The sequence below is a fragment of the Tupaia chinensis genome, unplaced genomic scaffold, assembly GCF_000334495.1.
Source record: "Tupaia chinensis unplaced genomic scaffold, TupChi_1.0 Scaffold000067_1, whole genome shotgun sequence".
NCBI lineage: Eukaryota > Metazoa > Chordata > Mammalia > Scandentia > Tupaiidae > Tupaia > Tupaia belangeri.
This window is the reverse complement of record NW_006159526.1, coordinates 2,033,977-2,046,783: the sequence shown is the minus strand read 5'-3', so window position 1 is coordinate 2,046,783 and position 12,807 is coordinate 2,033,977. Positions and strand designations below refer to the sequence as shown.

The 12,807-nt window shown below is 42.5% G+C and overlaps 1 protein-coding gene and 1 pseudogene across 3 annotated transcripts in view; one reads left to right on the top strand and one right to left on the bottom strand.

Moving 5' to 3' along the window:
- Positions 1 to 2,648: 2,648 nt before the first annotated feature.
- Positions 2,649 to 3,172, top strand: LOC114005408 (40S ribosomal protein S12 pseudogene; annotated as a pseudogene).
- A 5,244-nt stretch (positions 3,173 to 8,416) lies between these two features.
- The window catches only part of LOC102469635 (zinc finger protein 45), a 77,553-nt gene continuing 73,162 nt past the window's right edge, over positions 8,417 to 12,807 (bottom strand). For 2 of the 3 annotated variants that reach the window (XM_027766837.1, XM_027766841.1), the window contains exon 5: positions 8,417 to 10,370. In XM_027766837.1, coding sequence (XP_027622638.1) covers positions 8,503 to 10,370 — 1,868 coding nt within the window. In that variant the 3' untranslated portion in view covers positions 8,417 to 8,502. The remainder of the gene's footprint in view (positions 10,371 to 12,807) is intronic. The other variant, XM_014582907.2, reaches the window with a different exon arrangement.

Here is a 12,807-nt window from a genome sequence, read left to right as displayed (position 1 = left end):
GCCCGCACTGCCTTCCTCGTGCGGGCCTACACTTCCCAGAGGTCCGCTGGGCGCAGGCACTTCCGCCCCAGGAGGGCATGCATCAGGTCCACAGGGAGAGTAACTGAGGCGCGCGACCTCCTGGACTACACTTCCCGTATGTCCGAGCGGAAGGCGGACTTAGCCGCCGCCCTGTATGGAAGTGGCCCACTAGCCCGGCTCCCGGTTTCCACTTCCCAGAATCTTCAAGGTGGTTTGGGGCAGACGTCTTACCCTTCTAGCGTGTTTACCGTGCCAGAGTATAGATTCAGTTCATGGAAGGACTGAAAAGCTGAGAACGTCTGAATGGCTGTGTCCCCTATTCCTATGTTGAAATCCTAACCCCCAAGGTGCTGGTATTAGGAGATGGAATCTTTGGGAAGTGATTAGCTATCACAATAGAGAGAGGTCTTGTCAATACATGGTTTTTGATCAGTTAGATAAACGTATGGGAAAAACAATGATCACTATCACTGTCTCACAGAATGCCAAAATAAAAAAGGATTGTAGGGTTTTTTTGTTTGTTTTTTTAAGGTGTATTTACAGAGATGGAGAAAGAGATACACTAAGCAGGGTCTGTCACGCCACGATCCTCTCCCGTCTTCCAGCTAGCCAGGACCAAGTGCACTTCTTGTGAATTTCTTTTTTTCTTTTTAAATAGTTGAGGAGGTGTGTGTGTGTACCACAACAGGGTTTTCAAGCCACTCTAGATTACAGGTTGTCCCGACCCGGGGGGACAGCAGAACAGGTTTCCTGAGTGAAGGAGTGAGAGCCGGGACAAGCAGCGTAGTGTTACAGCACGGAGACGACAGTGTCGTCCCTTTATTGTGGGCAGCACGGTACAGCATAGAAATGACGCAGTGTCGTGTTGTCTACTGTGAGCAGCACGGAGATGACGCAGTGTTACAGCTCTCCAGGGTCTCCCAGGTCATCTGGAGACAATGCAGTGTCAGCTCTTCAGGATCTTCAGGGTCGTCTGGAGACTGCGTGGTGTTTCAGCTCTTCAGTCGTCGTCTTCCTGGTCGTCGTTGTCATCTTCCTGGTCGTCTGTGTCGTCTGGCTACTGTGGGCCAGGCATCGTGGTTATATACACACTGGTGGGCTGTGATTGGTTGTAAACGGTGGGCTGTGATTGGTTGTTAACCGTGGGTTATGATTGGTTGCTTTTGGACCAATCATGAGGTGCCAGATATGCAAATCTGAGGGATTCTAGTGGCCAATCAGAGCAAGGTTTCGAAGGTCAGGTTTTGAAAGGAAGCCAATCATGGCTTTTGGCATTGTGTAATTGTTTCCTTTCTGAGAAACTGGTTGACTCACTGGTGTGCAGCCTCCCACAACAGGTACATCCTTATTCACATTTGTGAGTCCTGACATCTACAGGGAGAACTCAGGACACAAAATGGGAACCTTCCCATGTGCGTCCAGTTGCACTACTGCTGGATCACTATCTGGTCTCTTATTTTGGGTGTATGTGAAATATTAATATGGTTCTAACAGCCAGAAGTATATAAAAGGTATGAACAAGAAAATGTAGTGGCATTTTACTCCCTATATATATAGGAAGCAGTTCGTCCTAGTGATTGATCTGGCAGGATTTGAAGTCAGTTAAACACACCCGAGTTCAATTCAAGCTCTGCTTTCTTCTTCCACTGACCATCTCACCCCATCATCTTGCAAAATACTCTTTAGTGACCATCTTTGCTCGTTTTTTAGTCTTAATTTGTGTTTCTATTTCCAAAATGGAGACTTCTAATATCAAGACATGCACACACAAATGAGATTGACATTGCCAAAACTGCTTTAAAAAAAACTGGATTTATGTTTCAGCAATTCCATTCCTAAGTATTACTGAAGAGAACTTAAATATATATCTACATAAAAACCTGTACAAAAATACTCACAGCAGATTTAATAATAGTCAATAAGTAGAAAAATGGAATCACTGATGAAGGAATACACAAAATGTGGTATATCCACGATTCAGTATTATTCAGCAATGTAAAGGAATGAAGTACTGATTTTGCTTGTCTTTTTATTAGGTTTTTGCCATAGGGAGTGTGCACTTGCTAGAAAGACAGAGATCACTCCCCAGATGGGATGGACTCAGCATTATCCCTTCTCCTCTACTCTCCTTCTAGGATTTTGGGCATGCCCACACAAGTGCCTGGTGTGATTTTTAAACTGCCGGGTCCAGGACTTGAACTGTGGACAGCCATGTGAGAATCAAGTGCCTTAACCACCATGCTACCTGCTGGCTGAATACTGATTGTAGTTATGACATGGACAAACCCTAAAGACATTATGCCAAGGAAAAGAAGTCACACATAGCACCATGTAAAATATGACTCCACTTATATCAGATGTGTACAGTAGGCAAATCCAGAGAGACAGAAAGTAGATTTATGGTTTTCCAGGGCTGGAAAGGTACAGCTGAGAAGGGAAAGTGACTGTTAATGCACAGAGGGTTTCTTTAGGGGGCAGATGTGGTACAGTGGTATGACACTCAGTGAGGCTAACCTACATAGGAAGGTACCAAGTTTGTATCCAAAGACCTTGAGTATACCAGGTATGTGTGTGCCTATGTTTTGGGACTGCTGAGGCTGGGGATGGATGACGGTATCTAAGACCCCATCAGGTGTGCTTGGTGCCTCTTGCTCATAGGAAAAAATATATATATAAGATACAGTGGTTATGATCGTTCCTTGTCACTGCTGAGTCACGCAGAGGCAGAAGCTCGGGTGTGTTTAAGATTCAGCTCCACCCATAACCCATCACTGGCCAAGGAAGGCATTGCTGCTGGAGATGTAATGGATGTTAATACTGCTTTACTGCCCTCATCTACAATGGCCTAGCACGTGGAATGTGTGAAGCTGCTAAAGCCTTAGACAAGTGTCAAGCCCACCTGTGTGTGCTTGTATCCAGTTGTGATGAACCTAAGTATGTCAACTTAGTGGAGGCCTTTTATGCTGAACACCGAATCAACCTGATTAAGGAAGATGACAACAAAAAACTAGGAGAATGGGTAGGCCTCTATAAAACTGACAGAGAGGGAAAACCCTGTAAAGTGGTTGGTTGCAGCTGTGCAGTAAAGAACTATAGCAAGGAATCTCACGCCAAGGATGTCATTGACGAGTACTTCAAATGCAAGAAATGAAAAGATAATAAAAATTGGTTCCCAATCCTCAAAATAAAAAAAAATAAAAAAAGATATAGTGTTTATTGGGACCACGAGATGGTGTGATGGTTATGCTGCTGACTCTCATGTAGTTGATCACAGTTCAAGTCCCAGAACCAGAGGCTTAAAAATCATGCCAGGCACAAGTATGTGTGTGCCCAAAATCCCAAGAGTAAAACAGAGAAGAAGGGATTGCAGCGTGGCCAACCCCCCTGTAGGGGGGGGTGATTTCTCACTTTCTGTTTTGCTGTCTCTCTGGCAAGTGTACATGCCCTACAGCACAAATCTCTCTAAAATATGTACAGTGGTTACTATTACACAACATTGTGCCTTTTATTTTTTTAAGGTTTTTTTTTTTTTTTTCTATAGGGAGCATGCACTCACCTGTTAGAGACAGAAAGTGAGAAATCACCCCCCAACGGTATGGCCACACTGCAATCCCTTCTCCTTCATTCCCTTCTAGGGAATTTGGGCACACATGCACATGTGCCCATAATGAGTTTCAAATCTCTGGGCCTGGGACTTGAACCAAGTTCAACCATGTGGGAGTCCAGAGACATAACCATTATGCCACGTGCTGGCCGCAACACTGTCTTTTTAAACATAAGTATGTGACAATACACCAAAGTGTTAACATGTAGCTAAGATAGGAAAAACCCCCAGGAGCCAGAAATGAACAGAGAAGCCTACAGATGGTGACAAGTGGGAGCTGAAACTGAATGGTCTTTCAAAGGCTGGGGGTACTTGATACAGAGATAGGGAATTAATCTAGAGCATGATGGAAGTCAAGGATAGCCTCATGCACAATTCAATAGTAAGGGATTTCAATCCATTGTGTATGGTTCCACCAAAGAGGGCTCATGGAAGACTGTGTCTGATACCCCTGAGCTTCACCTCATGCACATTTTCCCATTGTCCAGTTTCTTTGTATCTTCATCATAATAACTCATAGCCACGAGTATGACAATATAAAGCATCTTGTGAGTCCTAGTGAATTATAGAATATGGACATGGTTTTAGAAGCCTCCTTATATATATGTATATGTGTGTGTGTGCATGTGTATGTGTGTGTGTGTGTATATATATATATATATATATACATATATATAAAAGAGGTTTTTGCTATAGAGCACATGTGCTCACCAGAAAGAGAGACAGAGAGACAAAAAGCAAGAAATCACCCCCCAGGGGAAATGGCCACACCGCAATCCCTTCTCCTCCATTCTCCTCTTGAGATCTTAGGCACACATGCACACGTGCCCGGCGTGAGTTTAAGCCACCAGTTCCAGGGCTCGAACTGCAGTCGATTACATGGGAGTCCAGTGACATAGCCATTATGCCAACCGCTGGTCCCTCCATTTTTAGGAATTCCCAATTTTAGGAATATCTCAATTCCATACAAATTGAGACAGCATAAACATCATTAAGTACTGACTAACCTGTGAAGATATACACCAGAAAATTAATGATGTAATCCATTCTTCCTGTTCAGATATAATAGAACAAAGCCTTTTACTCAATTACACTGAAAACATCACCATGTTTAAGGAGTATGGAATGACATTCAAACCAGGTTGGTCTTTACTGGTTCCACATCCAAAGCGGCTCAACTGCTATCATGCTATATTCACTCATATATACCTTTCCTTCGGGCGGGAGGAAACCTCCACATATGTGTACCCATTTTGTTTCCATTTTTAAGATGTACCCTCTCCCTGTTAAGTATTTATGCTTTAAGAAGTGCAGCATGTACCACCCACTCATCAAGATTTATGAATTTGATTATGCTACAACCTATGATCTCCTAAGGCCCATTTTATGTATTTCTCCTGGTTTTACAGATAGTTGGCCATCTTTTAATAGCTCAGGTAAATACAAAATATATCAAAACGTGAATTCCTATAGATGAATGCATGCTTCTGTTTAAAAAAATGCAGTGACATTATTATGTTATCTTTTTGTTATTTTAATTTAATAAATTCCAATATGATTTCCAGAAGAAAGAGATGTACAAACTTGCCAGAGACCTGCTCCAGTCAGGGTGGGTTGAGGCTCGACAGAAGGTGACAAGGGCGAGAAGAAATCAGATTGAGACCACTATGCTCTTTAGCATGTTCTCAGCCGACTACAGTCAGAGCTAGCTCAAGACTGCAGCATCTGTGACTAGGAGATACGTATTTATTGAGGGATGTTTATGAAAGTAGGAGGGGTGAGGGGGAAGTAAAAGATTTTACTCTAAAAAATGAGGTATTCAAAGTATGGGAACATAAAACATGTCTGTTTTGTTTAAGTGTAATTAGTCACAGTCCTTAGGGCGAAGGAGTCCATCTGTCCAGTGCATTTTCTTCTTAAATCTTGATCACCAGACAGGGCCTTTTTGGATGAGGGGGGTTTTGTAGCTCAGGAGACAATGCAGGATGTTTTATTAGCAGTTTTTCATAGTTCACAGCACACAGAGGAGAGGCCATTTGTAGTTCAGTTAAGATAGGTTATCTCCCCATGGGCGCCTTCAGGTTTGTTTATCCTGTCGCTGCCAGCCAGACCTGCCCTTCCTCTGATAACTCTGGAATTCCTACATCTTGTTTGCTGAATTCCTATTAATTAGCAAATTCCTGTGCCCCATCTTTGAATCCCTGTCATGGTGGTGGATATGCTAACTAGGCCTAACATAAGCTAACTCAGCCTGTAGCCCTAACAAGGGGTGTTTACACAAAATTAGTCTAAACTTAACCTACATATGCTAATTTTGCTAATTTGGCTTATACTAACTCAGCCTAACATATACTAATTTAGCCTAACACAGGCAGGTGGGGTGAGTCTCACCAAATAATTCCCAATAGCCACTGCCTTAGGGGTTTGTATTCTTTCAGGATTATTAGTTAGTTTTACTTTAAAAGTTACAGTAAGGCTGGGAGTGTTTTTTTACCCTTACGGGTACTGGGGTACCATAATGACAGTAAAACCCATGGAAGAGAGATTGAAAGCACAAACCAGTACAACACAGTTGAAACCTTGAGCTCTTAGTTGTAGCCTTGCTTCCAGCTCTTTTCAGCCAAACCTTGCTTAGACATGAGAGGCAGCTCTTTATGTTCTGCCTGTGTTGGCTGCATGGCCTCTGGCACAAACTATATTCTGATGAATATTCCTTTTCCCAATCATGTTTTACTGCTACCAATAAGAAAAAGCATTGTAGGACGAGCCGCTTAATGTAGTGGCTAAAGTGCTGTGCATTGGAAGCCAGATGCAACATGGCCAACTATGGTTCGAAGCCCAGCCCCAGTGACTTGAAAAACATTTTGGCACATGTACGTGCATGTCCAAAATCCCAATGGAATGGAGAAATGGAGGAAAAGGAATTGTGGTTTGCCATACCTTATTTAGGAAGGGGTGCTGTCTGTCTGTTTCTCTCTCTCTCCTTCCCTGTCTCTGGTAAGCACACATGTCCTCTGACAATTAAAAAAGAAGAAGAAGAAGAAAAGAAAGAGCACCAACAGGGCCAGCAGGTGGCATGGTAGTTAAGGTGCTAGACTCTCACATGACCAACTGTAGTTCAGGTCCCGAACTGGCAACTTTAAAATCACACCAGGTGCCAGTGTGTACATGCCCCAAATCCTAAGTGGACAAAGGAGAAGGGATTGTGGCATGGCCATCCCCCCTGTGGGGGTTGATTTCCCACCCTCTCTCTGTCTGTCTGGTGAGCACATATGCCCTACAGCAAAAACCTAAGAGAGAGAGAGAATCATAAATATCAATACTACCATGGTACTTTTGAAGAAATTATCATATTTCTGCATGTTTTCTTGATGACCTGCTTCATGGGTATGGGGAAAATATATGGTTTAGCCCTTATCTGAGAAGTTTTCATGAGAAAATGTCACACTAGTTAAAAGGCAACCATTTTAAAGTATAAATGGAAATGTAGAAAATTAGAAACTGGTAATAAATTCAACATTTATAAAGATATTTTCTTGTCACTGGTAACTACTTTTGAAACTTTTAAAGTGTTAAACACTTGTCTTAACATCGATGGAATAAAAATCAATTATGTAAATTCAGTAGCCTGTTGTAAGGTCAACAGAAATTTTTCAGCCTGCACTGTCATAACATTCACAAAAGATAGTACAACTTAGGGACCAGCAGTTACCATAATGGCTATTGTCACTGGACTCCCATGTAGTTGACCGTGGTTTGCGTCCCGGACCCGGTGGCTTAAAACTCACGCCGGGCGCATGTGCGTACGTGCCCAAGATCCCGAGAGAACGGAGAAAGGATTGCGGAGAAGGGATTGCGGCGTGGCCATTCCCCCCTGGGGGGTGATTTCTCACTTTCTGTCTCTGTCTCTCTCTGTCTGCTGAGTGCACGTGCCCTATAGCAAAAACCTCTCCAAAAAAAAGATAGCACAACTTAACGTTGTACCCAACTCTTGGTAAATTAGATAAGGCCCAGATAATAGAAAACTTAAGAACATATGTTGGAGGAAGACATCAATTATAGTAGATAGGGCAATCCATGAGTCAATCATAATGGTAATACCACATTAACATTGTGGATTGCAGCATCCAGTGATTTCAAGCATTTCAGCAAATAGTCAATTGTCTGGATGTTATTTTGCAGGTTTCTTCCTCTGGATACAATTTTCAAATAACGTGCATTCTCTTTTTTGCTTGATTTAACAAGCAAATACTGAGCAGACCTGCAAGCACTAATTAATTTGAATGTTGAACTTGTATAGATTCAGCAGGCAAGTTCCTGCTGCCACAGAGCTTACAGTCTAGTGGCAATCTATTCTGGCATGCCCATCACTGTACCTTTGTTAAAGGATGAACCAAACTCGTTTTCTTCCTAGCCTTATCTCCTAAGTGACATCTGATAAAAGTTATGACTGAAGCCCTTACTGTAACAGCTGTATGATCTCTGGCCCACTGGGATAGCTTAAGCTACTCTTTCAACACACATTTATAGAAAAATGAACATGTTCTCTCCTACGAAACCTAATGATTACAAAAATTCATGATATATGTGAGGTTTTGAGCTTTTTTTTTTTTAAAGGTTTTTACTATACAGCATGTGTGCTCACCAGAGACAAAAGTGAAAAATCCACCCTCTGCCCCACCCTCACCCCCACCCTGGTCAGGGGAATAGCCATGCTGCAATCCCTTCTCCTCCTGGGATTTTGGGCATGCATGCACATGAGCCTGGCAGTGACTCTTAAGCCTCCAGGTCCAGGACTTGAACTGCAGTCAGCAATGTGGGAGTCAAGTGCCCCAACCATCACACCACCTGCTGGCCCATTGAGTTTTTCAAAAATATCACTTAGTAGACTTTCCTTCCTCTAACAATTCTCTGATGTACTTACCACTCTCATCACTTTCATCACATTTATCTCCAGCATGAATTTTCTGATGACTTACAAGATTTGATCGCCAACTGAACTTTTTACCACAGTTTTCACAGTTGTAAGGTTTCTCTCCTGTGTGAACCCGTTTATGATACTGAAGCTGTGAGGACAGACTGAAGACTTTACCACACACGTCACATTTGTACGGTTTTTCTCCAGTGTGCACACTCTGATGAAGCTGAAGACTTGAGGCCCGACTGAAGTACTTCCCACACTCCCCACACTTATATGGTTTCTCTCCTGTGTGGACCCTCTGATGCATGCCAAGATTCAAGCTCCATTTGAAGCCCTTCCCACACTCCTTACATTTGTATGGCTTTTCTCCAGTGTGGACTTTTTGATGGGCTTGAAGGTGTGCACTCCGACCAAAGTTCTTCCCACACTCGTCACATCTGAATGGTTTTTCTCCACTGTGGATTCTCTGATGCGTCAGAAGATGTGAGGCCTGACTGAAGACCTTCCCACATTCCTCACAAGTATATGGTTTCTCTCCTGTATGGATCCTACAGTGACTTTTAAGATCTGCTCTACGATTGAATCCTTTTCCACACTCTTCACATTTGTAGGGTTTCTCACCAGTATGGATCAGATAGTGAATCTGAAGGCGCGAATTCTGATTGAATCCCTGACCACACTCCTCACACTTATAAGGTTTCTCTACACTGTGAGCTTTCAAATGGATTTTAAGATATGAACTCTGACGAAAGCCTTTTCCACATACCTCACATTTATAGGGTTTTTCTCCTGTGTGGATTACCAGATGAACTCTGTAATGGATTTTCCTCCTGAAGCTCTTCCCACACTCCTCACATTTGTATGGTTTCTCTCCAGTGTGGATTCCCTGATGGGCCTGAAAACCTGAACTGTAAATGAAGCCCTTACCACATATTTTACATATGTATGGTTTCTCTCCAGTGTGGATTCTCCGATGGGTCTGAAATTGTGAAGGGTGAATAAAGCACTTACCACATTCTTCACACTTGTAAGGTTTCTCTCCTGTGTGGACCCTCTGATGGATATGAAGATTTGAATTACAACTGAAATGCTTCCCACAGTTCTCACATTTGTATGGTTTCTCCCCCGTATGGACCCTGCAATGATTATTAAGTGCTGATCTACGACGGAAGTCCTTTCCACATATATCACATTTGAACGGCTTCTCCCCAGTGTGGATCTTCTGGTGTTCATGAAGATTGGATGCATAGGTGAATGCTCTTCCACATTCCTCACAACTGTGAGGTTTTTGTCCTGTGTGTAACTTGCAATGATCTGTAAGTGTTGATCTACGACTGAAGCCCTTCCCACAATCCTCACATTTGAATGGTTTCTCTACAGTATGGACTTTCTGATGAGTTTGCAGATGTGAGCTCTGACTGAATTCCTTTCCACACTCATCACACTTACAGCATTTCTCTCCCATGTGAACTCGCTGATGAATACGAAGAGCTGAGCTGTAATAGAAGCTTTCCTCACACTCATAGCATGTATGAGATTTCCCTTCTGAGTATAATTGCTGATGAAGATCTAAGTTGGACATATTACTGAAGGGCTTTTTACTCTCATTGCACTGGTATGGTTTCTCCCCTGTGGGAGTTATTAATAATCCTGCTCTACCCTCACAGCATGTATCACCTAATTCGGGGAATGAAGAACTATTTATCAGGGAATCTTGACACTTGGTTAAGTCACTTGCAACTTGTTGCCAGATTTCCCCACAGGAAAGTTCTTCATGTGGTCCTGTTTCAGGAACAGTCTCCATCTCTCTTTGGATCTTGTCTGCTGTAAGGACAGAGAATACAGAAATGTGAACAGCTAAAGGCTTTCTCTCAAGTTTTTAAGATTTCACACTTAGGAGAGAAGATAAGAATTTAACAGAACCAGAAAAGGTGCAGTCTGTCTTTTGTATTGTATATCATGGCCTCTGGTTTGCATGCTTAGAGAAATCAAGAGGTGGATCTTGTTAGCTACTCCTTATTAAACATTAATGAGACCCTTTAGACTATACCAAGTTTCCTACATGAGATACAATTTAGAAGCCAAAGACTGAATTATAAATAATGATTATGTAACACAGACTGATTATCTATTGTTCAATCTATGGAATTTGAAGGTCAATACAGAATCATGGATAATATCTTTGGTAGTTAATAAGTTATATAGATATAAAAAAGGATAAAATATGAATCATAAGAACTTTAAGGAGAAACAGTAAAATAATCAAATACTTTGCAGTATGGGTTCATGTTATATATCCAATTTATCAAACACTGTGAAATGTCTGCATTTACATATTCAAATTATTCTTAGGTATTCTGTATATCATATATACCTAATCTTATTTTTCTATGTTGATAGACATTAAATGGAGTGGCAACTTTTATAAACTCTTGACCATTTCTAATATAATTTAAGATTAACAGGGAACCAGCAGTTAGCGTAATGGCTATGTCGCTGGACTCCCACGTAGTCGACCGCGGTTCGCGTCCCGGACCCGGTGGCTTAAAACTCACGCCGGGCGCATGTGCGTGCGTGCCCAAGATCCCGAGAGGAGAATGGAGGAGAAGGGATTGCGGCGTGACCATCCCCCCTGGGGGGTGATTTCTCGCTTTCTGTCTCTATGTCTCTCTCTGTCTGTCTGGCGAGCGCACGCGCCCTACAGTGAAAATCTCTCAAAAAAAAAAAAAAAAAAAAAGATTAACAATATGTCTTCTAAAAGGTTTATCCATACTGATATTCCAAAGTTTCTAAACATACAAAAATGTCTAAACATCTGGAGGTTTTTTTCAATATACTCTTCAAATAAAAGTTTAAACATATATCTGAGGCAATTTTTAAAGGAAAAAAATTTCCTTTCCTTGCTGTAGGAATAGTCATTTAAAAGCTACCCTTGATCTCCAGCCCTATGGTCAGCAAGGGACTTTGAGGCAGGGTCACCACTGGCCCCAGCCTCAGCTCCAGCTAGCTCTCCCAACCCCAGAGCGCTCCCCTCTCAGAAAGACTGGCCTCTGCTCTCCAGCAGAGCCCCAGTTCCATCACCAGCCCTGTGGCCAGTAAGGGACGTTGAGGCAGGGCCACCACTGGCTCCAGCCTCAGCTCCAGCAAGCTCTCCCAACCCCAGAGCGCTCACCTCTCAGAAAGGTACACAGGTTTTTTTGTTCTTTCTTTTGTTAATTTCCTATTCCTCCTTGTCCCACAGACTGGCCTCTACTCTCCAGCAGAGCCCCAGTTCCATTCCCAGCCTTGCTAGTGCAGCACGTGTTTTTTTCTTTATTCTCCTTCGTATTCTTTTCTTCCCTCTTATATTGTCCCTTCCTCCTCATCTCCACCCTCCCAGAGGGACTAGACAGGTCTAGATTCACAGTTCTGAAATACCTTAGTATTGTAAGGTTCTCTGGGAGCCTCCCTTTTACTGAACCACCTGCAAAGAAGGAGATTCTGCTCTTCACCCACCTGAATAGAATACTCCTCTTGAGACCACATTGCTAAACACAACAGAAGAGAGACTTTGGCACATAACAATCCACAGCGAAAGGGAAACCCACTTGTTCCCAGTCGAAGAAACATTCTCCTAAAAGGTATTCCAAAGTGAATACATCTTCAAACAGCTAGAAGTAGAAGAAGAACCTCAGGTCTGAATAAAACAGGAAATATGTCTCCATCAAAAGAACAAAATAACTCTCCCACATCTCTTGAAAAAAACAGAGGAAGTTACCAAAATATCAGAGAAATAATTTAGAATATTTATGGTGACAAAATTCTAGGAGCTGGAACAGAAAAGAAACAATGAACTACAGGAGATTAGGACGTCCTTCCATGATATGAAAGAAGAAATGGACACTCTAAGAAAGAATCAGATGGAACTATTAGAGGTGAAATCCATATAATATAAGAAAACAAAAACTCTCCCAAAAGTATTAAAAGTTGATTAGGGGACCAGCAGTTAGCATAATGTTTATGTCGCTGGACCCCCATGTAGTGCACCATGGTTTGAGTCCCAGACCTGGCAGCTTAAACTCACACTGGGCGCGTGTGCATGCATGACCAAGATCCCAAGAATGAAGAAGAAGGGATTGTGGCATGGCCATCCCCCCTCAGGGGTGGGGGGTGATTTCTCACTTTCTGTCTCTTTGTCTCTGTCTGTCTGGCGAGCACACATGCCCTATAGCAAAAACCTCTCATAATAGAAAAAAGACACACACAGACTAAAAGTGAAGGG